General features: G+C 38.2%; 1 protein-coding gene across 4 annotated transcripts in view; it reads right to left on the bottom strand.

Moving 5' to 3' along the window:
• Window positions 1–27114, bottom strand: part of sash1b (SAM and SH3 domain containing 1b) — a 109628-nt gene that overhangs the window by 29555 nt on the left and 52959 nt on the right. For 2 of the 4 annotated variants that reach the window (XM_081394561.1, XM_081394562.1), the window contains exon 1: window positions 4318–4447. The exons of 1 other annotated variant lie outside the window; for it this stretch is intronic. Coding sequence is in view for 1 of the 3 variants with exons in the window: in XM_081394560.1 (XP_081250686.1) it covers window positions 4318–4338 (21 nt within the window). In the remaining 2 variants the exon portion in view is untranslated. Of the gene's footprint in view, window positions 1–4317; window positions 4527–27114 lie in introns of those variants that run through there. One more of the 4 variants, XM_081394560.1, reaches the window with a different exon arrangement.

Genomic DNA, 27114 nt, shown 5'->3' with positions numbered 1-27114 from the left:
ATTATGGTTAATAACAATTTGGGGAGAAAATATGCTTAATTGTCATTTAAAAAAATAAATAAATCGCAAATTAAATTAATAATCCTATAAGTAGACAGATCAATATAAATTATTTCTTTTGATTATGGTGTAAAATGTGACCTGGACATGTTCTTGCCAGGTTTTGAGAGATTCACTCTTAAAGGGGGGGTGAAATGCTCATTTTCACTCAATCTCCTGTTAATCTTGAGTACCTATAGAGTAATATTGCATCCTTCATATCTCCAAAAAGTCTTTTGTTTTATTATATTTTTAATTGAAAGATAGGCTGTACCGAGTCTTTCCGGAAAAAAACGAGCGGCTGGGGGCGGGCCGTGTGGGCGAAGCTAAAGCTGTGCTAACGCGCCGAGCTAACAACACACAGTTTTACTCACCGCTCCAACGCACGACCGCGAACCTTTATCATTGTGACTGCTCGATCCTTAAGCATTAGACGATCTGCAAATCCGTCGATCTGGGCTTTGTTTATAAAACAATCATCGTCGAAATGCAGGGAACAAACAGTCTTGCACAACTCCGTTTATGCTCTGGAAAACAAACTCCATCCACTGGTCCCTTAACGCCGGGTTCTTTGGGAATCTGTGCAGGGTTGTCTTGCCCTGGCAACTAAAAACCCACTTCTTTGGTGACATTGACTTCCCAAAAGCCGGGCAGGGCGCTTTGATGGCGAACTGCTTTCACTCTCTTGCTCTGGTCTAGGAGTGCGCGCGCCCGCGATCTTACCGGAGAAGTGCCCTTAGGACCCATATAAGGAAATTCCGCTCTATCTTACGTAAGACAGAGCCATACTCGAAAAAAACTTTCCGAAACTTGTGACAAACCGGAATTTTTGTTCCAAAAATACTCCTTCAAACGTACAACTTAGTTTTTGAAACTTTGTCCATGTTTAGCATGGGAATCCAACTCTTTACCAGTGTAAAAAACTCAGTATGCATGAAATAGCATTTCACCCCCCCTTTAAATAATCCACTATTAAGGATTATGTAAATCACCTTGAATGAATGTTAAGTATTACCTTCTAATATTCAAACATTACATCAAACATCTCAAGCCAATAGTGGGACAGGAGCATGACATTCTACTGTAGTTAAAAGGTTTTTAAATGAGGTGCAATGTCACATCACCCAGGGAACATATCATGGGCTCAAGGGTCTCAGCTTGTGTCGGGACGAGCAGCAGCTCATTTATCTTCTCCTCTCTGTGTACGGGCCGCTCTGTCACCCTCCTCATTAACGGGGGAACCCTGGGCATGATGAATGAGATGACGGGGGTGAGGGGGGATTACACCCGCTATAATGGCTCCAATTCCCCGGGTTATCTGTCTGGATGACTGTATGGGTAGCCGAGGGTCACGCCACGTTCACCTCAATTAGTTTTCAACAGCTCCTGAGAGACGATATCTCTGAGGGGAATGTGTCTGTCGCATCGATTACACTTCATACAGGCTACATGAAGCTACATCAGCTGATTGATTACTTTAACAATTGTTACAAGTATTATACTTTTTTATATAATAAAGTGCCCCTATTGTGCTATTTTAAAGTCTTCGAATTATGTTTTGGAGGTCCTCTACAACAGGTTTACATGCATCAAAAGGTCTGTTTAATTTCCTCATAATATACATTGAACATCATATTTTTCAATGATTCTCAAATGACTTGATGGATGAATCGGCTCTCTAAATCTCTCCTTTCCGCGAGCTACTCTGCTCTGATTGGTCAGATGGCACAGTCCCTTGTGATTGGTCTACCACGTACAGCGCCTGCCAGAAAATAACGGCAATTACTATAACTGAACTTCAGCTCCATCCAGAGGCTCCTAATTACATTCAACATGTAAAGACAGTAACGAACAATGACGTTGATTTTACCATATCAATCCGAGTCCGATGATGAAACATTGGAAGAACTAGTTCTTCAACCCGAACCTCCATGGCAAGGATGACTTACACTGAGTGTATCACTGAGATACACGTCCTGTTCGAGGTACATTATGAGATGTTGCAACTGTAATTCCTCACCATCAGCATTAACAAGTGCATGTTCATCAACAAACATGTCTTCTGGAATAATGCAGTATTTATTATAAATGATTCATCCATGCACATCATTATGTTTTTTAAATTCTTGAGCCCATGTAATCTTTAATCAAAATAACTTCCTTCCCTCTGGCAATGACATCTCTTCTCTGATGATGTGTTTACTGGCATGAGGGCGGGGCAACCTGTCACTCACATGAGATCGACCAATAGCAAACCACGTCCATCCAATCAATTTCCCATTGACAAAATCAAGTCCCGCCCTACATTTTTTCCTTGATCAAGAAGCTGTTTGAGTTGGAAATACGTCACAAAAGGGAAGAAAAGGCTATTGCAACTTCCATTTTATGCCAACTTTTAATATGCACTAATTTGGATTCATTTCCAAAACAAAAATCTGACATTGGATAAAGCCAAGTTCAAAATTCTTGGTTAAAGCCGGGTGCACACTGTACGATCTGGCCATCTAAGACAAATTTCGCAACTCTTACAAGATTCCTCTGATCCTAGGTTCAAATCTGTAGCCTTCGATCACTAGTTTGACATGTTCGTATCAAACTTAACCCCTGATGAAATTCTGGCAGTGTCTGAAGTTTTGAGGCACAGTCCTATAGTGTGGCTTCTCCTACGACAACCTAAGTAGAATAGAAGCCCAGAACCTTCTATTATTTCTATTAGAACCTTCTATTAAAGCAATTAGTGCGACAACAACAAACCACCATTTGCTCCTCACACATGTTATTCGTTTTTGCCTGTAATGTCTCGTCTTAAAGGGATAGTTCACCCAAAAATGGAAATTCTGTCATTAATTACTATGCAGATACAACTTTTGAGGTTAAACCACAGAAGTCACATGGATTTCTTTTATGATGTCTTCAACTTACATCTACACACTCACACACACACACACACGCACACAAACGCTCCATGAAGCAGCCGGGACACGTTCTGGCTCTGGGAAACAGGAAATGACACAACCAGGAAATCTCAAAGTTACATTCAGCTGCATCACTGTCATTGATTATCCCACACACAAATGTGGAGGGAGAAAGTCTTAAAAGTTTATAATTGATGAGTATGTTCTGCAGCTGGAGTGTGAGGAGTTTCTGTTTCTCTCGCCCTGCCTGGAGTCCACGAACTGAAACGTTTATGCAAAACAGTCTCTTTAATCAAGTCCATATACTCTGATCTGATCTCTGTCTGTTTCTCAGCCTTACTGCTTTTACTTCAACACTCTTCCTTCATTTCATCATCTTCAAGCATACATATATATTATTCATTCACTCATTATTCTCAACAGTGATTCTCATTACCATAATATACTTAAAACATGCACTAATACAATTCAATTTATTAAAATGGGCATGTATTAAAGCAGTACACCAAACACTGAAAGTAAAGTAAGTACTGTTGGTTGAAATATTAATATCATTTTCAAACGGACATCTCAAAAAGTTGATCTATTTATGAGAGAAATGGAAAAATAAAAGGTTAAGGGCTAAACTTCTTATTTACAATACAAAATAACTCTCATTTTGTGACACATCTTGCCTTACAAGATGGATGTTCACACAGTTTGTGGTGCTTATCTGAGCAACAACAAAACAACAGCATCTCCTGCAACAACCAAAGCTTTACCTCCCTGATAAACAGAGCAGACTGGGGCTAGCTGTCACATGGGAAAAACTCGGAAGGTCTATATTTTATTAGCTATCCGTTTTTTTTCTTTCAATGAAGTAAATGTCAGAATGGAGCACCTTTTAAACGTTATAAATGTGTCCGTGCTAAGAAGATAAGTAGATGCAAGAAGGAAAATATAATTCACAATTCAGTTTGCAAATACATGTAAGAGAGAAGACCAATTGGAATTCAGTATGCAAATGCTGAGCATCCTAAGGCAAGTCCATAGGATTTCCAACTTTATTCTTAAATTTCTTAAAACATATAACCATCAAAACATAATCTAAAGCTGAAATGATCTATAAAATAATCTGCAAATGTTGAAAAAGTTTAGGGTGAATTAATTGTACAAGATTAAACAGTTAAAAACATAAAACAAACTAACCAGAAAGTTTGAGCAATATCAACAGAGAGCATCTAATGATCTTCAAAAGCATTGACATCATATTCACACAAGTGTGTTAATTCACTTAAAGTATCATGATAGTTAGAATATGTCCATTCACAAGTTCCCTTAGAGAACAAAGTAAAACACCCTTTGAAAAGTCACACACACTCACCATTGGTCTCCAGTCTAACATGCGGCTCCTCTGTGTTCAACAAGCTCAGTTTGACTGCTGAAACTTTCCCTGGACGCTCAGAGAACAATACACACGCCGCTGTGAACGGAGGACTGACCCCCCCACACACATGCGGCGGCGAGCAAATGACATGAAATATACTGCAGGGTGGAGCGCTCTCTCTCTCTCTCTCTCTCTCTCTCTCTCTCTCTCTCTCTCTCTCTCTCTCTCTCTCTCTCTCTCTCTCTCTCTCTCTCTCTCTCTCTCTCTCTCTCTCTCTCTCTCTCTCTCTCTCTCTCTCTCTCTCTCTCTCTCTCTCTCTCTCTCTCTCTCTCTCTCTCTCTCTCTCTCTCTCTCTCTCTCTCTCTCTCTCTCTCTCTCTCTCTCTCTCTCTCTCTCTCTCTCTCTCTCTCTCTCTCTCTCTCTCTCTCTCTCTCTCTCTCTCCAGCTGCGGGACAGTCAGCGCAGTTTAATAAACTCCCTCCTATGAGCTTTAAAATGTGTGTCTGTGAGGCTGATGGGGCAGAAGCAGATAAGATTACCCTGACAAAAGCTGAACAGATCTCTTATTATCAGCACGGCCCGGGTAAAAAGATACGACCCTTATGCTGCTGACGGGAGGAAATCGAATTCAGGAGGGGACAAAAAAACAGTATGTTTTATACGAGGAACCTGTGCCTGCTTAAACAGATGAATGACAGATATTAGGGTGAGCCTCACAAATAAATGTCAGGTTTATACTTTACTCAAAAAAATAAAATAAAAAAAGAATCATTATATATATATATATATATTCAATTATATATTTATATAACAAATTTATATTTTGAATGAAGAAACTTAAGCCTAACATAACAATTAAGAACATATTCCACATTCTATAATTACTGTCAAAGATTGTAAAGCATATATAAAAAAAGTTTTTTTTATTTGAGAATAAAATATGGCTTGTATAATATAATATAATATAATATAAAATAATATAATATAATATAGAGTATAATATATTGACTTGTGAAAAAATAGCTTTATCTTCTTAATGCAAATTATATTTTTCAGTTTTTTTAATCTTTTTGATTTGAGAGAAAATAGGACTTGCATAAAATAATAATATAATATAAAATATGAAAAATAGGCTTTATGTTTTTTATGCAAAATATAATTTGCAGTTTTTTATTTATTTCTGTTTATAAGTTTAAAAAAAATTAAACAAACTACCACTTGCCTATTTCTTGACAGCATTTGTGAGACTGACTCAGTAGGGAACCAAATATTCTTACTACTAACTGGTTGGTGAACAAGCTCAAAGACTCAAAGACGCAGAGCACTAAACGCCAGTAGATGGCATCAGACAGCATGAGTTTGACATCACTGTGAATTAGAAGAGGTTTGTCTGGACAGTAGTATTATCTCAAACAATCTCAGGCACAACTGACAAAAACCCCTACAAAAACCTTAAATACCATAGTAAATGAACACAGTAATTATTCAGTACCATGGTATATATTAAAAAGTTCCAGTACAAATCATGTGCCTCATGGATTAAATGTGTCCTGTAACTTCACACATGATTTTTCCCCTGGTGAACCGCTTGCATGTACAGTAGGTCTGTGTAGACACCTACACTGATTACAATGAAAATGATCTATCTGTTGTGTCATGTTGTTATCTCTCCAATATCACAAACTTACAGCACTATCGATCTGTGAGATTGTACGAGGAAGTGACTGCGACTCGAGTCTGTATGTGGGTTCTAGCATCATTAGATCAGTAGCAGTGCACATTACAGTCAGGAGCAGATGGCCGGTCGGGGGTCTGCATCATGTCTGCATGTATTTGTGGACGGCGGGCACATGCCTGAGGGCGCAGAGATAGGCGAGTGCCAGAAAGGGCATTTTTGCGCACCAGTGCACCGGCAGAGAAACTGAGCCTGTCTGTCCGCATCTCTCCTCACTGGCTGGCTGAACTCACTCACAGTCACAGTACCGCACCAGTTCAGAAAACTGCACTCTGGACCACTGGAAATACGATTTCTGTTTGTCACGTAAAAAGGCAAAATAGGTTGCAAAAAGGATTTTTGCATCAAGTATTTTGATACTTTTAAACTTACTTCACAACTGATAAAAATTTAGAATGTAATCCGGATGTACTGTACAACATCCGCCATGTTATTATCATGTGACCTACATCGTCAGTTGCGTTGTTCACTTCTATTCACAAATCTTCTCCCATGGCCTCATGGGATAGTAAAGTGTCCATCGAATTTACACTTCAGAACCTCGCCAGAAGTAGTATGTAAAATCCGGGTACTTTCTGCCTATGATAATACTCGGCTCACATAGGGCCCTATTTTAACGATCTAAGCGAATGATCTAAAGCGCACGGCGCAAGTGCACTCAGGCCGTGTCCGGATCCACTTTTGCTAGTTTAACGACGGGAAAAATGGTCTGCGTCCCCGGCGCATGGTCTAAAAGGGTTGTCCATATTCTCTTAATGAGTAATGAGTGTGTTTTGGGCGTAATGTGCAATAAACCAATACAAGTCTCATCTCCCATTCCCTTTAAAAGCCAGTTGCGCTCAAGCCATGGTGGATTCGCTATTTACATGGCGTAATTTGCAAGTGGAAAAACTGAACGTTTCTCTGTCGAGGAAACAGCATCTGCTCGTGCGCGAGGTTAAAGTGCGCAAGCAGACCATCTACGGGACAAAATGTACACGCTTTGTGGACCCGCCTATAGGCGCATATTAATAACGCGTTCTTTAAATTAAAAAAAAATAAAGCCTCCAAAAGCCTGGAAAAATATAAAGTTTCCATTGACCAACTGAAACCTGGTCTAAAGTCAATGGCGCAATAATTGTTTGTTATTTAAAGAGGGCGTTAGTAATGTGCGCCTATAGGCAGTATTTCTTTTGTTATTTCATCTATTTCAGTTGCCTCAAAATAGCAACGCGCCAACAATGCGCCTGAACACACCTAGTTGGCGCAGGACTGGAAAATGATAACTGCATCAGGTTGAAACTAGCAAAAAACACTTGCGGCCCTAACATACACACGGCTCAAAGCAGCGCCAGGTGTATGATACAGCCCATAGTGTTATATAGAATGGAAGTATAGGCATTTTCGTAGACATTGTCTTTGTCTTTATGAGTCAAAACTGCCAGTTTACTTTTCCAAGTTTCAGATAGTGATTACAACTCTATTGGCACAAGACACCTTGTCTAACATTGGACGTGGACTTCAGGGAGAGAGAATGCGGCCCCTTAGTGAGAGACACAGAATCCCACAGCTCTGGCATGGTGAACACAGAGTGATTCACAAGTCCTTGACTTTTTGTTTGTTCCATCCAGTCAAGCGAGAACACACATGCGACTCATGCCCATAACAGCTATCACTCAAAATCTAGCGTGATGCTTCCGGATATCTGGTTCTCTTGGGGTCGTAAGCACCATGTTGGTCATGTTGTGTGATTGTGTGAACTCAGCATGACCTTCTGTGTCTGAATAGCCAAAAGCACGTCCAACGGGGGCACAGCTGTGCAAAGTAAATTCATTCAGCATATTTATTTAGTCTTTGCATTATGTAGCTTTAATTTTGCCCTCTTGAAAAATCAAGGCTGATTCAGAGGTTTGCCAGATGTTTCGACGTTCCAGCATCTCACACAATTACACCAATCAACTTTTCTGTGCTAATCAATCTACTAATTACAATTTACGAATGCTTTTTCTCTCATATCTGCATGTAATTTTGTCACCGGTTTAAAACAAACACACACCATATAAATATCAGCAATACAAGTGACACAGCATTTACACCCTATTTTATTTCCGTAATGTGAAATATTTAAAATAATAATTCAACAGTGAAAAATATAATGTCTTGATTTTTAAAGGGGACCTATTATGCCCTTTTACAAAGTTTAGATTTTGTTTTGGGGGTCTACTAGAATAGGTTTTCATACTTGGATGTGCAAAAACAACAACATTATTTTTCCCATATTTTACACTCTTCCCAGTCAGTCAGAAACGCTCTGTTTAGTTCTGGTCTCGTCCCTCCTTCCGAAAAGCAGAATGTGCTCTGATTAGTCGGCTGGACTTGTGTGTTGTGATAAGTCAACCACTTTGTGCGTGTTTGGGAGATGTCCCGCCCCTTACCATAACTGTGAGTTTCAACACTAACTCAATTCAACCGGGCCTCGCCACTTTATTTTACGTATACCTTGGGCAGGAATTATTTAAATAAGGAATATTGTGATGTGTTCGTTCCCAGAAGAAAACTCAAGACTACAATGGAGGCGTTTCAGGGAGTTCAGAGTGCACTGATATAGAGAATAACTCCCTTTGGAGTGACTTTGTGCTTTATTTTTTTTTATATGCTCAAACAGCAACATTACACACTAAAGCAAGTTGAAAATGAACAAAGCATAATAGGCCCTCTATAACCACCACTACTGTGGGAACTATTGGCAATATTTCAGAAAGCATTACCTAAAACTGACCATAGATATTTGGCTATATGACCATGGTGACATCAGCTGAGCAGGAAATTCATTTCAGAGGCGGAGCATTTTGACAAAAGTCTATGAAGACAAACCTTTTTTCCCATTGGAATAACGTACAAAAATCAATTGTGCACAATAGCATCAGGAACCTGTATTTAGAAAGTAATAACACAGTTAATTTCACGTTGATGTTAATAGTGACAAATGACAGATTCATGATACTCCCAGCGGACACATATTCAGTGGGATATAAAGTGAACAGACTGTAAATAAGATGAGCGATGTGTTTAAGACACTGCCTCAGCTTGAACCGTGACGACCTCCCGGGCAGCAGGCCGGCGTCTGCATGGCCCGTCTAACAAGGACAGACAGCTAAGTGAATTTTGACAGGTCTCTAGAGGCACATGGGGTTAAACAGACGCGTCTCTTTGTAGCCAGCTGTCACTCACCAATGCGCTCCTGTCACATGATAAACCAACACGCTGACACACACTGCCAGCTCCAGAACACTGGAGCCAAAACACTTAAAGGTCCCCTGAACTCAAAATGTATGTTTTTTAGCTTTTAGTATGAATATGTTAGCCTTAAGGTTATGAATAAGCTGGTGTGCTCCAAAACAATGACAAAATTCGCATTTAGGAGATACAAGCATTCAAAACAGTCTCTCACTTCCGCTAAAATGGATCACGGATTTTTATGACATCACCGCAGACCTTAGTTTCTCATTACATATTCTGTCCAATCAAATGCTCTCTAGAATCTGAAGCGTCCCGCGACTCCCGCCCCCTATGCTATAAATACCACCTGGCTAAAGCGACCGTTGACACGTCACGGAGCAATATGGGTTGGAGACTAGAGTTCGGATGCTCAAACGCTCGAGTCCTGATGATCCAACTTATCATCAGCGCTGGGATTTGCTTCTATGGCGCTGTCAAGTACAACTTGAGGTCTGTCAGGTAAACCAAATGCTATTGGCATTTCAATAAGTCCCGCCTTAGCTTCCTGTTTCAGTGGAAATTACGTCAACGCATCAAACTGAGCTATGCGTTAGACACTTCAGTGGGCTTTTAAATAATCTCCAACAAAATTAGATAAAACTATGCCAGATGTGTTTACATATGTAAATAAAAACATAAAATATAATGCAATATGGGTCTTCAAATCTGAAAACAATATCATCATTTCAGAACAATATCAAGACTGACCTCCATGTACTGTAGATGAACAACAAGAAACTATTCCTGAAACTAAATTATTCTAGATGTTCCTATACTATGTGTATTTTTAGCATGTTTACATATTTTATGTCAAGGTACCATATGATGCAAAATCTAAAGAGTATGTTCAATCACTAACCATTCAAATGGACAATAGCAGCACCACAAGATAATTATTATTAGAGATAATGTTTCCTATATTCCATCTGATGGTCACATGATTCCGCTCTGTCAAAGACTGAGTGGAATAGAAGCCTAGTAAACCACAGAAGAACAGCCTATAGCAGCATAGTCATATATATATAATGGCTCATAATTTCTTTTAGAAACACGTCTCAAAGACTCAACCTTGTGACTCGCATTTTTCCACATCATTGCCCGGCTCACTGGATTCAGTTACCATGACACTACAATCCCACGAATCCTTCAACAGGCAGAAAGAACCAGACTATCACATTTTATCTACCTCCTCATGCAAAAAATACCCTTTTTCCTTTCTAAACTCTAGAACATGTTTAATTTAGAGGAGCGGCGTTGTGCTGTTTAATTACCTACGGGTGAGTGATCTAAAATTCCTATGGACACGATCCGCCAAACTTCGGTCTGCAGGGTTTTAGGCATGCTATCATCTCAAAGAAAACATCTCAGAGCTCTAACTTGCTGATAAAGTCAATAAAGGTGACTGGTGACTGACCCACATAAAGCTGGCCCACCTCAGAATAACAAGTGCATCTATTGTGAAAGTCCTAATTAAGATTTAATCAGTTCCTCCAAACTCCCTGCAGACGTTCCCTCAGAGACCTGGAGCTACACCACCGAAGCATGACCTGAATACGATAACAAATCCGGCAGGTGACCTTACCTTCAACCAAAGCAGCTGTCATGAAAGAGTGAGTATAATCCATTAAATCTAGTATTAATCTCATCTAACAAACCTAAGCAGATCAAAGTGAACTTAAAGAAGGAATTTGCTTTAGAATAACATGAACATGAGTCTGTTTTGATTTGGGGATCATATATTACACAATGGCACAGGAAGGAACTGTAATACTTGCAATAATAAAGAAAATTAAAGGGATAGTTCACCCTGCGTCCTCTTGGGTTAAACGCTGAATCCGTTGCTCCCAGCGCTGACCTCTCTCTGCCATCTCACTGTCGACGCTCCTGATGGTTTGACTTCGCTCCTCTGGGCTTGTCCTTTCCAGCACACTGCCTCTGACACCTTGATGTTTCACTTAGAAATGTTCTAGGGACCATCTTTACTGCTTACACAACATCCTTTTGGCAGCACATCATACGCATGCCAGCAGATTCCTCACCAGCACCTGAATTCCTGACAACCTGTAGATTCTTCCATAGCAGTCTTATGGCGCTTTTCCACTGCATGGTACGGTACGGCTCGGTTCGGGACGGCACGCTTTGGCGCATTTCCACTGCATGGTACGGTACGGCTCGGTTCAGTACGGCTCACTTATGGCGCATTTCCACTGCATGGTACGGTACGGTACGGCTTGCTTCGGCTCGCTTTAAATGGTACCACCTCTGTTGAGGTTCCAAGCGTACCGTACCGATACTAAAATGTGACGTGAAAACACTGCAGATCACTGATTGGCCAGACAGAATCATCACTACCAGCGTCATTGTATTTACAACATGAGACACTAAAACCCGCTAGATTTAAATAGCCAGTAGACAACAGCCAACCTGTTATTTGCTTCAAAAAAAGAGTATAAACTTCAAAAAAAGAAATGGCTGAATCGTGGTCAGTGGACGAGGTGCAGACGTTCCTCTCGTTGGTTGCCGAGGACTCGGATGGGGAAACACGGAATAAAAAATTCGCATTTAATATGATGATGTCATGGTAGTAGAGACGGCAACTATATAACGATCAGTCCCACCCACTTTGAAGCGGTACTAACTGCAGTGGAAAAGCAAACGAGCTAAAGCGAGCCGAACCGTGCCGTAACGAGTCGAGTCGCACCACGCAGTGGAAAAGCGAAGCGAGCCGAACCGTTCCGCGCCGAGTCGAACCGTACCGAGCCGAACCATGCAGTGGAAAAGCGCCATTATACTCCCTACACTCTCAAAATAAATGTGCAAAAAAAACCTCGGAAGGGACATCTTTGTACTTATTTACCCCTAAAAGATTCATAATAGTACATTAATGCCTCGTTTCAACCGAACAGTACTGTTTCCCTTGTCAGAAGTTGTGAATGTTACCCTAATTCCGAACCGTACACCACTTTTTTGGGACCCTTCCGTTGGGAGCTAGACTCACTGCAGAACGTTGATTGGTTGACAGAGAATCACTTGCTAGTGCTAGCAGGGAAATAACAACAAGAGGCCATTTCTTAATACAGTTGAAACACATTAGCGTTTCTTCCTGTGACAAACAGCCACATGCCGAGAAGCAAGAACAAGATCTGCTGTATGTCCTTCATTGATGTTTACTGTGCCGCTTTTTTTCTTCGCGCAAGAATGTAATCGATCGCTACTTTCCGGCATACACCATGCCTATCAAGTAAGGGTACTGTTGGCGGTGGAAAGGCAAGCCAGATCAGGGTTTACCGTCCCGCCAGATCAGGGTTTACCGTCCCGCCAGATCAGGGTTTACCGTCCCGAATCATACTGTACTGTAGGCATTTGGGTATATGTTACTACTCCAAGCTACTAATAAGCCTTTCAGATGAATCTGTATGTTAACTGTATATTATTACACTGCCGTTCAAAAGTTTGGGATCGGTAAGTCTCTTCTGACTTGTACGCATGACATGCATTCACATGACATGTACGATTTAGTAAAAAGAGGGAACAAATTATTATATTGTGCGCATAATTTACTTAATTTAATTTGTGGCCACAATATACATATTTTTGTCCACATGTCATGTGCATGGATCTTCAGGGAACTGACTGATCAAAAGTGATTTCCAAGACAAAATTGTTTTTCTTTATAGTAATCTGCAGTGATGAATTGCACATAACAAAAACAGGAACATTCATTAAGAAAGTAAATAGGGTCCATTATAAATTCATGTTGATTATAAGTCTCATAGTTATAACTCTTCTGGATGACTTGCTTTACATGATGTTAATTAAAAAACAACAACAAAACAATTAAGCGTCTTTTGTCTTCACACATCATGTACATCAGACACCAGACAGATGCGACATCGCATCCAATAATGAAGGAGTCAAAGCTGTGCTGCTGGCATTCAATACGCATCATGAATCATGAAATAGATTGATTTTTCAGTCGATGTGGGCCAGCCCTTCCCCTCCCTCCCCATGTGGCCAATTTAAGGCTGGTTGCCCAAGTGTCAGGTTTTCACTGCTTTCTGCCCCGTCAATAAGATTCAGCTCAGAGTCTGAGTCTCCACCAACACAAGAGCCCGTTTCCCCCGCCGCAGCACCGCAAGTGCTTAAAACCATCCTGAAAACTTGCTGACACAGAAAACCGCCTTCCTTCACTCAGAACATTCAATAAGACAGTCACCCTGAGAACATATAAAAGGAAATCCAATCTAACATCATCACTATAAAAATGATATATTCCAGCACTGAATCATGTTGCACATGCTGCAGGATGCAATGATGCAAATTAAAAACAATCATTAGAGGAACAACATTTAAAGGTGTAGTTTGGGTTTCCAATCGCACAATTAAAACCGAGCCAATCTGAATCCCACTACAGTCAGATCAGTGTTTGGTAAGAGCTCTGCTGGGTCTCACCTTATTTAATGAGTGTCTCTGTATCCCAATCCAATCTTCAATGAGAGCAGCACCGCCGGGCAGATTGATATCTCAATTACCCAGCTGCGCTCCATTTATCTTCCTCTTGTCCGTTTACTTCCTCTCCTCTCACACCATCCCCTTCTAAATTACCTCTGCTCTCACTTCATAGGTGTTCCGCCCATTTCCAAAAGCTTTTTATTTTTTCTGTTCCAGTGTAATTTCTCGTTCAGAGGATGAATCATAAAAGTCTCCTCAGAGTCACAGACGTGTCCAAGAAAAGAGCAGCAGAACAGAGAAGAAAATCTCTGAAATTTTGCAGGAAATTTTTTAAAGAAAGCAATACAAACTGTATATGCATCCCATTGGAGTACACAGTAAAAAAAGCTGATGCTTTAATTTTTTATGTAAAAGCAACTTGGATGTTTAAGTTATTTCAACTTAAACTACATTAAACTGAATTAAAAAAAACTGACTTGTTGAATCTTAAATAACTTTTTAATTTTAATGAGATAAAGCAATGTAAAAACATGTCACGACTTATTGATCATCATTTTTTACAGTGTATGATTAAATACATAAATACTCCATTAATAGTTACAATTATATATATATATATATATATATATACATGGCTTGGTTGAATTCCAATGTAGAATGCGGTCTGTTATTTCTTGATAACAGACCGCTGCTAAGTATAACACACCGTTGCCATGTAAAACAGAGCGTTGCTATGGACGCAGGATTCTAACCGTAGAGACGGAACGGACTATTTTCTTTAGCGGAATTTTGTGTCAAATTATTGATTTATTTGGTAGGTAGCCATGTAATAAGCGGGATAATGTAGAGCGAGGCGGTTGTTATAGCGAATACAACCCCTTCAGGCTGATTCAATCTTCGGTCTTGATCAGCCTGTCGGGGTTGTATTCACTATAACAACAGCCTCGCTCTACATTATCCCTTACACACACACACATACAGTACCAGTCAAAAGTTCGGAAACGTTACTATTTTTAATGTTTTTGAAAGAAGTCTCTTATGCTCATCAAGCCTGCAGTTAAAAAAAAAAAAAAAAAAAAAAAACAGTAATATTATGAAATATTATTACAATTTAAAATAATGGTTCTCTTTTTTAATATACTTTAAAATGTCATTTATTTTTGTGATGCAAAGCTGAATTTTCATCAGCAAGTACTCCAGTCTGTGGTGTCTTATGATCCTTCAGAAATCATTCTAATATGATGATTTATGATCAATGTTGGAAACAGTTGTGCAGCTTAATATTTTTTTTATAACCTGAGATACTTTTTTCAGGATTATTTGATGAATAAAAAGTTAAAAAGAACTGTATTTATTTAGAATAGAAATCTTTTGTAACAATATACACTACCGTTCAAAAGTTTGGGAACAATAACTATTTTTTTTTAAAGAAATTAGTACTTTAATTCAACAAGGATGCGTTAAATTGATAAAAGGTGATGGTAACGATTTATATTGTTAGAAATGTTTTTATTTTGAATAAATGCTGTTTTTATGAATAAATGCTGTTAACGTTTTACTCATCAATGAATCCTGAAAAAAGTATTCCAAAAAAATATATTAAACAGCACAACTGTTTCCATCATTGATAATAACTGAGTATCAAATCATCATATTAGAATGATATCTGAAGGATCATAAGACACCAAAGACTGGAGTACTTGCTGATGAAAATTTAGCTTTGCATCACAAAAATAAATTACATTTTAAAATATATTACAAAAGAGAACCATTATTTTAAATTGTAATAATATTTCATAATATTACTTTTTTTTTAACTGCAGGCTTGATGAGCATAAGAGACTTCTTTCAAAAACATTAAAAATAGTAATGTTTCCAAACTTTTGACTGGTACTATATATATATATGAATATACACACACACACACACACACACACACACACACACACACACACACACACACACACACACACACACACACACACACACACACACACACACATATATATATATAATGATATGGAATGAAATATATTAAAGATATACATAATACATAATTTAATATCATTATTATTTATAAGATTAAAATATACTACAATTATACTGCAATTAAAAATATAAAAAAATACATTTTATATATATAAACTTTTTTCTATATTTTATTATAATTATATTAATTCATATTATTAATATTATGAAGAAAACTCTTCTGCCAAGTAATAGTTCAGTAGTTCAACACTACTATTTACAGTTGATTAATGCCTCAACTTGTTGTCCAATCAGATTTTGGAACTATCCAAGTGGTAATTCTATTCTTGAGGTAGAGACTTGGCTAAGCAAACAGAGAAGCTGATGAAAAGCAAATGGGAGAGGAGAGTTAACTTTGATAAGATTTATGCTTCCCCTCATACTGAGAGAATATTCCTCCTCAGTTCAGGGATATTAGCTTTCAGCTTTAGCGAATCATCACAAACACACAAAATCACCCCATTGAAACCACACGCAAGGCCTCAGACTTACTGTCTGCTGGGTTTAGAAGCCAGTCGAGGATATTTTGGATGGTTGCTTCCTGAAGAGCAGCTTAATAACATCCTTGTCAGCCAGTTTCCTCTCATTTCTCATTTTCTAATAAAAATGCTCAATTTGCATTTGGGTACAGAAAGCCAGATTCACAGCAGAACTCAGTATGAGATGAATGCTGAATCAGACAAACCCCAGGGCACACAAAGTGAAAAAAAAGAAAGAAAATGGGGTTGTTATTGATCTTGGTTAAACAGTTAAACTTTAATGGCAAGTTAGTGGTGTTGTAGGTGGACTAAATCAAGTGACCTCAAATATAAAGGACGATAAAAAACAAACATCATGCAAAAAGGCAAAGATTTAGGAGAACTCCGGTCAATTTTGAGCTCATTGAGCTCATTTTTTTGTAAATTTGGAGTGCTGTCAATACAGAGAACAACGACAAAAATCGGTGTTGCCTACACAACGTGTTATCCTCTTTTTAACATTTGCACCCTGTTGACTTAAATGGGGCAAGTTTTAAACCTGCTTTTAGCCTCTTAACATCCTTGATGTGTCATTACAAGTGCCCAGCCATTGTGAGTGATTCCTTCAGAGTGAACACGGGTGAATCTGACTGCAGTAGATGTGAAAGATATGAATAAAAATGATGTTATTTAAGCCAGCGCAAATACCTGTGTTTACATCCTGTTTTCGGTCGAAAGTCCACAGTAGTCGATTGTCGAGTTCACGCGCGTGATCATAGGTAACTAACTAACTGCGTGAACTCGACAATCGACTACTGTGGACTTTCGACCGAAAACAGGAAGTAAATACAGGTATGAGCGCTGGCCGAATTAACATCATTTTTATTCATATCTTTAACATCTACTGCAGTCAGATTCACCCGTGTTCACTCTGAAGGAATCACTCAACATGGCTGGGCACTTGTAATGACACATCAAGAGGCTAAAAGCAGGTTTAATACTTGCCCCATTTAAGTCAACAGGGTGCAAATTTTAAAAAGAGGATAACACGGTGTAGGCAACACCGATTTTTGTCGTTGTTCTCTGTACTGACTGACAGCACTCCAAATTTACAAAAAAATGAGCTCAATGTTAAAATTGAGTTCTCCTTTAAGCACAAACAGAGAAGGAAAAAAGAAACATATGGCAAGCGTTCGGCCAATCAGATTACACTTAGGCTATGTCACTTGTAGTTCCTATTGTGCTGGGTTAGACCCGACTCTGAAGTAGGAGCTAATTTAGTTAGCTCCTACTTCAAAAAAGGCGTTCCAAAAAGGCGTTCCTAGAACTAAAATTGTTCCCAGTTCCTGCGGTAAAAAAGGAACTTCCGCCATTAGTTATGAAAACGTTCCTCCAGTGAGAAAGTCCCTATTATTATACATCTGTGTGTCGATCCAGGATGCAAAACTGATTATTTTATCAGTTTTATCAGAGCATCCCTCACAGTCTGATGAAAATGCTTCAAGTTATCTATGCTGAACATGACAAAACTGTGTTCAGGCCAAACTAGGATACCAGAGACGGAGAAAGTGACAGGAAAAACAAGACAGCTACTGAAACAGATGCTCCCTTTCACACCACAGAATGAGTGAGAAAGTACAAAACACCAGAATCGTCTTTCAGGACGTCTGGGACAGTCTGCAAACACAGAGTACAGACAGTGAAGGTGTTCGTTCCCAATGTACTAATTTGTACTATAGTTCCTCGATGTGTAAAATCAAAATAAAACAGAATTTGCGACCCATTTAACTTACATAATGTGACTTATTTGAATAAAACAGACCTCAACGTAACATTTTGGACGTCATAGGAGAAAATAGAGCGTGCAGTGTGTGTCCCGAGGGAGTGTCACCTTGTGATCGGCACACAGAAAGTATGCTGAGGCCACAGCTGTGTAATTATCACTCTTTCCACTAGGATGCTCTCAGTGGTTTGCGATCCTCTGAAAAACAAAATCTGGATTTTTTTGGAAAAACAAAAGGTAAGAGGAGAAACAAATCGGATGTGATGGCTTTTCAGTGACCATTCATCAATGTGACAGGCCGTCACAGTCAGTGTACGGAAGAAGATTCTTGGGGCAAACCTCAAGCCATCCGAGCGCAAACCACTGGAGTAGGACAGAGAAACACAGCAAAACAAGCGGAAAACGCAGATCGGGACCTAATTAAAGAGAAGAGACAGAAGTCAAAGACTGTTTCTGTCCACTTCTGTTATTGTTACTGCTATTCTGTTATTACTTTTTGGTACTATTTTATATATTTATGTATGCATGTATAGTTTGGGGTTGGTAAGAATTTTTAAAAACGTTTTTGAAAGAAGTCTCTTATGCTCACCAAGAGTGCCTTTATTTGATCAAAAATACAGTAAAATAGCCATATTGGGAAGTTTCTTTTTGAATATATTTTAAAGGGTTAGTTCACCCAAAAATGAAAATTCTGTCAGTAATTACTCACCTTCATGTTGTTCCAACCGCGTAAGACCTTCGTTCATCTTCGGAACACAAATTAAGATATTTTTGATGAAATCAGAGCCATGTCTCACTCCTCCATAGGCTTCTATGTGACCGAAACTTGCTGGCCCAGAAAAGTTATTAAAGAGATCGTTAATATAGTCCAAGTAACTCCAGTGGCTCAATCTTAAGTATATCAAGCGACGAGAATACTTTTTGTGCGCAAAAACAAACAAAAATAACGACTTTCTTTACGTTATCGTAAAATAACGATTCTACTATTCATTTCCTTCTCTCTGGGCCTCGTAGTGTTTTTGCACTGCGCGAGTGCGCGTCTGAGTTGCACGTCATCACGCATCACACACATGACCGGCGTCGGCCAATTGTGAGCCTACGTGGTGACGTGTAACACAGACGCGCTGCGCAAAAACACTACGCGAACCAACTAGAGGTCCAGAGAGAAGGAAATGAATAGTGGAATAAAGTCGTTATTTTTGTTTGTTTTTGCGCACAAAAAGTATTCTCGTCGCTTTATATACTTAAGATTGAGCCACTGGAGTTACTTGGACTATATTAACGATCTCTTTAATAACTTTTCTGGGCCAGCAAGTTTCGGTCACATAGAAGCCTATGGAGGAGTGAGACATGGCTCAGATTTAATCAAAAATATCTTAATTTGTGTTCCGAAGATGAACGAAGGTCTTACGCGGTTGGAACAACATGAGGGTGAGTAATTACTGACAGAATTTTCATTTTTGGGTGAACTAACCCTTTAAGATGTAATTCATTCCTGTGATGCAAAGCTGAATTCTGGCATCATTACTCCAGTCTTCAGTGTCACATGATCCTTTAGAAATCATTCTAATATGATGATTTGCTGCTAAAGAAACATTTCTTATTATTATCGATGTTGAAAACAATATTTACAATATGCAATCTGTTTCAAATATTGTTTCAGTTTTTTTTATTTTGTTAAAATAGTGTCATAGTCCAGCTTAAAGGAATAGTTCATTTAAAAATGTAAATTCTGTCATCATTTACTCACCCTCAAGTTGTTTCAAACCTGTATGAATTTCTTTCTTCTGCTGAACACAAAAAAAAGACATTTTGAAGAATGTCGGTAACCAAACAATTGATGGACCCCATTGACTACACTATAGACTACACAATAATGATTTGTAATAATGTTTGTGTTTTTTATGTTATGCGCACATGATCAAAGTAATAGGAAATAATGAGGGTTGTGTAATTAAGCATGTGCAGAATAAGATAATGATGTCTTCTGCTGACTCTCTTGATATGCACTGAATTTGGCTGCAGATTTGTGATTAGTGTAATTAATTTCCATGAAATGCATGTTTTCCCTGCCAACATATAGAGCTAATGCCATAAAAAATTAACTGCCCTGTGAATAATAAACCTCAGCTCAGGCTTCTGGGCTACTTGAGCACTTTTAATAGGGCGCATGGGAGCTATTTGACCTTGAGTGTTAACATGAATATTTTTTAGGGTTTCTACGTCAACACTTTGGCCGTTAAGTGCTTCTTTTTTCTTGGCCATGATAGAAGCGCTTAAGAGCGAGCGGGTGGGTTTATATTATTCCTCTGATGCTACTAAGGTTTTTATGTGTGTCATATTTCCCCATAGCCATCTCATTTATTTAACTGTGGGGGAAAGACACACTCAAAATGAGATGATGGCAATACAACAGCACATTTTCATTACACTAGTACACAAAACCAAAACAAACATCTTCAGCTTCAACTGCTTCACTTCCCACATTCAATATTCATCAGATTCCACAACAGCATAAGGCTTTCTGACAATAATTAAACTAGATGGCACATTAACTGTAAAAAAAGATCTCACATCCATATCTGCATATCCGGATAACAGAGATTTTTTTAAGTATTTGAGATTTTTTCTACCCATTTATTTAAAAAAAAAATTCATGGAAGCCACAAAAGAATTGTTTGTTGTTTGGCAGTGGTAATAATAATGAGCTCATTAACATATGGACGCCCAGCCTCAGTCAGCTCTGATAAACAAGCTGGTCTGCAGAGGTCATTTACATATTCATTTACATATAAAATTGCACTTGGCATTTACAGTAGGAGATGCATTTATCCATGGTTTATTTGACAACTAGATTAGAAAGCAAGTCTAGAGTCAGAGAGTTAAGTGTAAAGAGTTTTCAAGTAGCAGTTTTTGGAAATGTCTCATCTTGCTTTGACTGATATTCATGCCAAATCAATGTTTCTGGAAGGATGCGTCCACATGATGCACTGAGCAGCTAAATGTCAATGGGCAAGACACGCTACCAACTCAACGCATTTGAGCTCTTGTTTGCCGTGTTCATCGGGGGTTGCGGTGCAGTCGACTGCTTTCAGATTTCAAGTGTGATCTAATATATATTGCACACATGCACACTCACCAGAGTTTGCTTAAAATAGGTGATTTTGTGTCTTTTTCAGTTTGTTGTAAGAAACGGTATAAATTTTGCTAATGAAAACTATGACGAAAAATGTTTGTCGACAACCCTTTTTAAACTTTGCAACATGCAATATCATTGAAGAAAAAGATGAGTCTTCCAGAGTTTAACAAGAGTAACAAGAGCTTAAAAGTAACAAAAGCTGGAGTTCTGCGATCTCCATTTGAAATATTCTGCTTATGAAAGGGTCATTCAGGCTATACATTAATCCGGATACATTTGAAAACTGCGTTTTCATTTCAAAACGCTCCGTCCACACTAGCGTTTTCAATCATTTTCCAAAAGTTGCTCATCCACATTAACATCTGAAAATGCTTAAATCACCTTACTGCGCATGCATAAAACATACTAAAATTTAACAAGATGATACAGAGAAAGCAGTATGAAGACTTCACAAAGGAATGTTTCTCTTTAGCAACACTATTAAAGTATATAGCAGGCATACGAATGGCGATATAACAATAGATATCTACTATGGTATAACAATAGTTATTACTATAACAATAAATACCTCCATTTTCAAAGTCCACACTACAACGCAAAAACAGCATTTTTAAATGTATCCACTAGACTAGGAAGAGCGTTTTAAAATGCTCTGTCTTCGTTGACAAAAGCGCTGTCTCAATGTGGACGGCAGGCCAAAACGGAGAGAAATATGCGACTAAATCTGTGATCAAACCTTCTCAGTAACAAGAACGGAGACTGTGGCTGCAGACTAAATGCACATATGCAACCTCTGTGCGTCTTTTTAGCTGTTAATAATAGAAAAACATTTAAGTAATTTGGAATTACTATTAAGAACTGTTTTTGATTTATGTTTTTTTTTCATAATGAAGAGAGTGTGTTAATTTATATGATAAATAGCCTATAATAAATCAGGAAACTAGATGAGGTCAAATAAAACATGAGCTGATATTCTCTTTTTTTTTCTTATAGGTGAAAGTGCAAACTTTCTGATAAAATGTAAAATGAATTTCTCAAATGAAAACAATCGTTGCGATTATAATTTTGAACAAAATAATCGTGATTATCAATTTAAGCACTATGTAGCACGAAAATGTGTCTATGTTTTCATTGACTAAAACTAGAGGGTCTTATATATGCACAACATGTTATGGTCTTTGTTATATTGGATAACATATTAATAAACACAATTTTTAAAGAATCTGTAACCAAAATGATATGATCCTCCATATGAATATGAAATCATTTTGGAGGGGCAATGACAGCACTATCAACAGTGAGTATTATCAATGAATTTAATTTCGAGATGTTTTATGGTGTTAGTATATTTGTCACTAAAACATTCAATTCTGTTTGATCAAATTGCACAAATGATATCGACATTTCAAAAGATTTTATTTTTAACAAAACAACAAAATTACCTTTTAGCTGAAGAGAGTTTAAAAAGTACTGCAGAACAGAAATGACCACCAGACAGTCATTGAAGGACACATGGAGATAAAGTTTCATTAGAAACGTCCAATCTGCTTTATATGGGAGCATCTGAGCCGCCCACAGCAGAAATGACAAACAGCCACACGGGAAAGAAATGACTGCAAATCGTGTTATTGTGTTTATGTCCTCTGTGCAGGACAGCGGAGTTCATATAAATCACTGACCATATAAAATAAAGCTAAAGTCCTTCTGCGTGAGAGTCAATTATAAGAGCCCTCTGAGTTTTTCAGTCACATGCACATCCACAATAGACAAATTCAACCACACTGTAAAACATTATTCTTGTTGTAAGTTGTAAAAAAGACACTTAAGTGTAATACACTTAAACAAATACTATTTCAGTCTTATTACTTCCAAATTTCATATTTAATTCAATAAGTTTCACTTATAAATTTTGCAAATAATTACAAAGTAAATCCTGCAGCAAATGTTTTTCAGTGCAAATTTAAAGAGCTCCAAGCGTCTGTATTTTCACAAAGAACAGTAAGCGCAGCCTTGTTCTCTGTTTGCTAAAATAACAAAAAATCCTTTTCCTAGACATATCCTGCGACTCCCATAAGCCCCCGTAGCCCTCGCCACGACCTCTCTCCTTTTCTGGCAGGGTTGCAATTTCACGTTGCAGGGCTCCAAGGTCGTTTCACCTCTAGGGATGGAGTGAAAGCCGTATCAGCAAGTGCCATCAGCGTTGTTTGTGAAATGTCTGAAGCTTGGCGGGCCACGAGTCTGTGAACCAGCAGCCCCACCAATTGCTCCCGCTCCAGGGTTTGTTTAAGGCCCCGAGGGGGTCAGCACATGCAAACAGTCCATGCATGCTACAGTTCAGGACTACATGGATGTCAAGATTGTGGCAGGTGCACAGCCTTTAGCACTGGATAAATGGCTCGATTTACTGAATTCAAAATTAACAGCTGAATCAAATATATAACCAGATAACTCCAACCTGAAATGATCATAAGAAACCACAAGACTAGGGCAACAACATACTCCGGATAGACCTGGATAGTTTACACCTTACTGAGGACAGAAGGTACTTTGCAAGAAAGACCCCGGAGAGGGCACACCCACCACAGTAAAGCAAATATCTTTAAACTCTTAAAAACCTTTATTACCTTTAGGTTTACTTCTGTGGGAATGAGACCTCTGTACCAGTCGCACTGAGACATTTCAAATGATACCAAACATGTATTGCGTTGTATGATGATTGTTCACATTAAACCACTTAGATTTTTGGGTGAATTTCAGATGATCTCAGCATGTGGAGAGAAGAGATGGTGGAAGAGGGGGTTAATTATGATGGGGATGCTAATTTTGCAAGAGAGAGTTCAAATGATAATTTCCAGAAACATCCTTTTTTTCTTTCTCCAAGAGTAGCCCTTCTCTAAACCAGACGGCTCGACACCTTCCAGTTTTTCCAGTCTTAAAGTTTGAGTAAACTATGGGATAATTAAAATTTTGGGGCGAACTAACCCTTTAACGCAAACATCACAAACACAACTCTTACAGATGCTTGTGAAGGCATGACTCAACAGGTAAAAGTAGGCTACTTTCAATAAAAGGTCCAACATATTAGGAATATTTGTAGCTGTGTTGATGAGTAATCAAATGAGTTACTCGACAAAAGTGCATTATTGTTACTTAGCAACAGCATTCTTTGACAAAAGCTGTCCAATCAGTTACAAGGAATGTTTTAAGTAGTAACCAATAAAAATACGTTTTACAATTCACTGTGGCTGGTGAACAAGGCAAAGTTACCCGCATTTTGAACAAGTAGCCTAATTTTTAATACTAATTTCCCACCCTGCTGTCTACACTGTGACTGGACACGTCAAAGTAAACATTATAAACTGCTACAAAACATGATTATGATGTATTGATGCCTCGTTCGCTTTGACATTTTCATGACCTTTTTAACCTAAATGCAGAAATGTTTGTGCAAAATGCTAAATTGGTCTTGCACTCCTGGACCCGGAGCTGAATGTGTTTCCTCACAGATCTGAGCGGACCGCTCTCACTGTTCTGATGGTGCTTGGGAGGCTCAATGTTTACACTTTGGGGGGGGGGGGGGGGTAAATCCATGAATGGCAAACTAATAGCAGCCAATGAACAATAAAGTCAGTTAAGAGAATGTATTTTAATATAAAAAAAATCTAATATACTTAACCTTTCAACTGGACTTTGAATTAAGGAAAGAAAGCAGGCCAGTTTTAAGATGCACATGCTGTTTATTTGGGAACACGGAAAAGCAGCTTGGGCTCTATAAATGATGGATGAGAATGGAGGGCTGAAGTCTCCATTACTGTCCCTTGAATAGAGGAACACAGAAGCTTTTCTTTGGGAGCACAAGATGAGCAGCTCCTGTCACGCTCTGACATGAACACCTCTGATCACAGTCACAGCGATGAGCAGTGAATGGAGGTGAGAGCTGGAGGTGTAAGAACACTGTTAAAAATGGAAAATGTCATCACGTCTGCTACAATGTTATAACATCACGTTCTAATTTACATGCTGAGATATAATATAAACAAACATTTTTGTGCATTAAAGGAATAATTCTTTCATCTACTCATATACTCTTATCTCATTTCAAATCCATATGACTTTTTCAGTGTAACAAAAAGGAAAGAATTAGCAGTGTATTTATTAGGCTTGGGTATCATTTGAATTTTAAGGGGTCATATTATTCTTTTTCACTTTTTCAACTTTAGTTAGCGTGTAATGTTTCTGTTTGAGCATAAAAAAAGATCTGCAAGGTTACAAAGCTCAAAGTCCACACCAAAGAGAGATATTTTATTTAACAGAATCCACTGTCCAAGAACTACAACGAACGGCTTGTTTGGACTACAATGCGATTTTTCCGGGCTTTGTGATGTCATAATGTTCCTCATTTAAATAATCCGCGCCCACGGAATACGCAGAAAAGCGGATGAGGCCTGGTTGAGCTGCTGCTATGCTATTTTTTCCACAACTCATTTGTTTGACCTTCCTAAGGCTGACAAATTTATAGTTCAAATTTATTTTAAACACTGTTCCTGAACATTATAATCCCGATGTATGTCTTATTTGTAGTTGCGTTTTCTATAAAAATTTCCAATTATAAGTTTTATGTTGTTGCTACGCTCGCCTGCTAACCAACATTAGTGTTGATATAGTGTTGTTTACTATAGCTTTTATAAGCTCTCGCTTTTGTAAGGCTGTCCACCTCTTAGGAAATTAACCATGGTTTTGTGATCGATTACTGTTTGTATTACCATAGTTTGCTGACAAAAATCATGATTAAATGGTGTAACATCATATCTAAAATGCATAAGAAAAAAAACAAAAAAAAAAACATTGCACTCTGAACATCCTTTGAAATCCATGCTTGCAAAGTCTGTGCATTAAAATCCTTTCTGGATGATCCTCTTGTTTGTTAACATTGTCAGAGTCTAAATCAGACTTGAATTGGTTTAAAATTGCCACCATCCCTAATATTTACACTAGAGCAGAACTCGCAGTTATGGACATTTGCGGGACATTTCCCAAACACACGCTAACACACTGGGCCAGCTAACCAATCACAGCACATGTCGTATTTTGGAAGGAGGGACTTCATCGAAACCGGAAAAAATCGACGCGTTCGGGAGAACGTAAATGTAAAATAACACTGCATAATTTTCTTTTTATGAATAAACTATTGATTAATCCTTATTAAAGTTAAATTTATTCAGTCAAGATCAGTGAGTGATTTTCTTTTTCTTTTGCTGTTTGATTAACAGTAATGACACAGAGGGCAGCAGGTTTAATAGGCTGCTGTTATTTAGAGAACTAATGCATAGATCCAATATACTGTTACACATGCATTTTCGTTCTCAACAAAACCGACTGTGTTTCCGAGGATATTTTGACAATTTTTTTATGTATTTGTCTGTTCAAGCAACAAGGAGATGCGAAAGAGAACTCAATTCAGTATGACAGGTGGCTTTTGAGTTGTCAAATTGAGTTCTCCCCATTTGATTCCAACAGTACATAAGAGATAAAGTTATAGGTGAGTACATTTTTGGGTATACCTTAACAACTGCATTGCAACTAGGGCTGGGTATCGATTCAGATTTTACAAATCGATTCGATTTCGATTCTCAAGCTCTCAATTCGATTCGATTTCGATTCTCGATTCGATTTTCGATTTCGATTCTCGATTCGATTTTGATTCTAAATTCGATTTCGATTCCACTCAATGAATAGCCTATATATTTAATACAAATCCTATATTTATAAAAAAGAAAGTAAAGTGAACATAAGTTTGGAAGTGGTTAATTAATAAAAAGAAATTAAGAGCTACCAACCTATATATTAAACATACAATAAATAGACAGGATTTTGATGCAAGATGAAAGATTTATGCTGAAAATTGGACAAGTCAGAACAGTCGCATGCCTTGATCAAACAG

This window comes from Scardinius erythrophthalmus, assembly GCF_964197995.2.
Source record: "Scardinius erythrophthalmus genome assembly, chromosome: 19".
In the NCBI taxonomy this organism is placed as follows: Eukaryota; Metazoa; Chordata; class Actinopteri; order Cypriniformes; family Leuciscidae; genus Scardinius; species Scardinius erythrophthalmus.
Note: the sequence above shows the minus strand (reverse complement) of the source record. Positions and strands in the feature narration are given on the sequence as shown.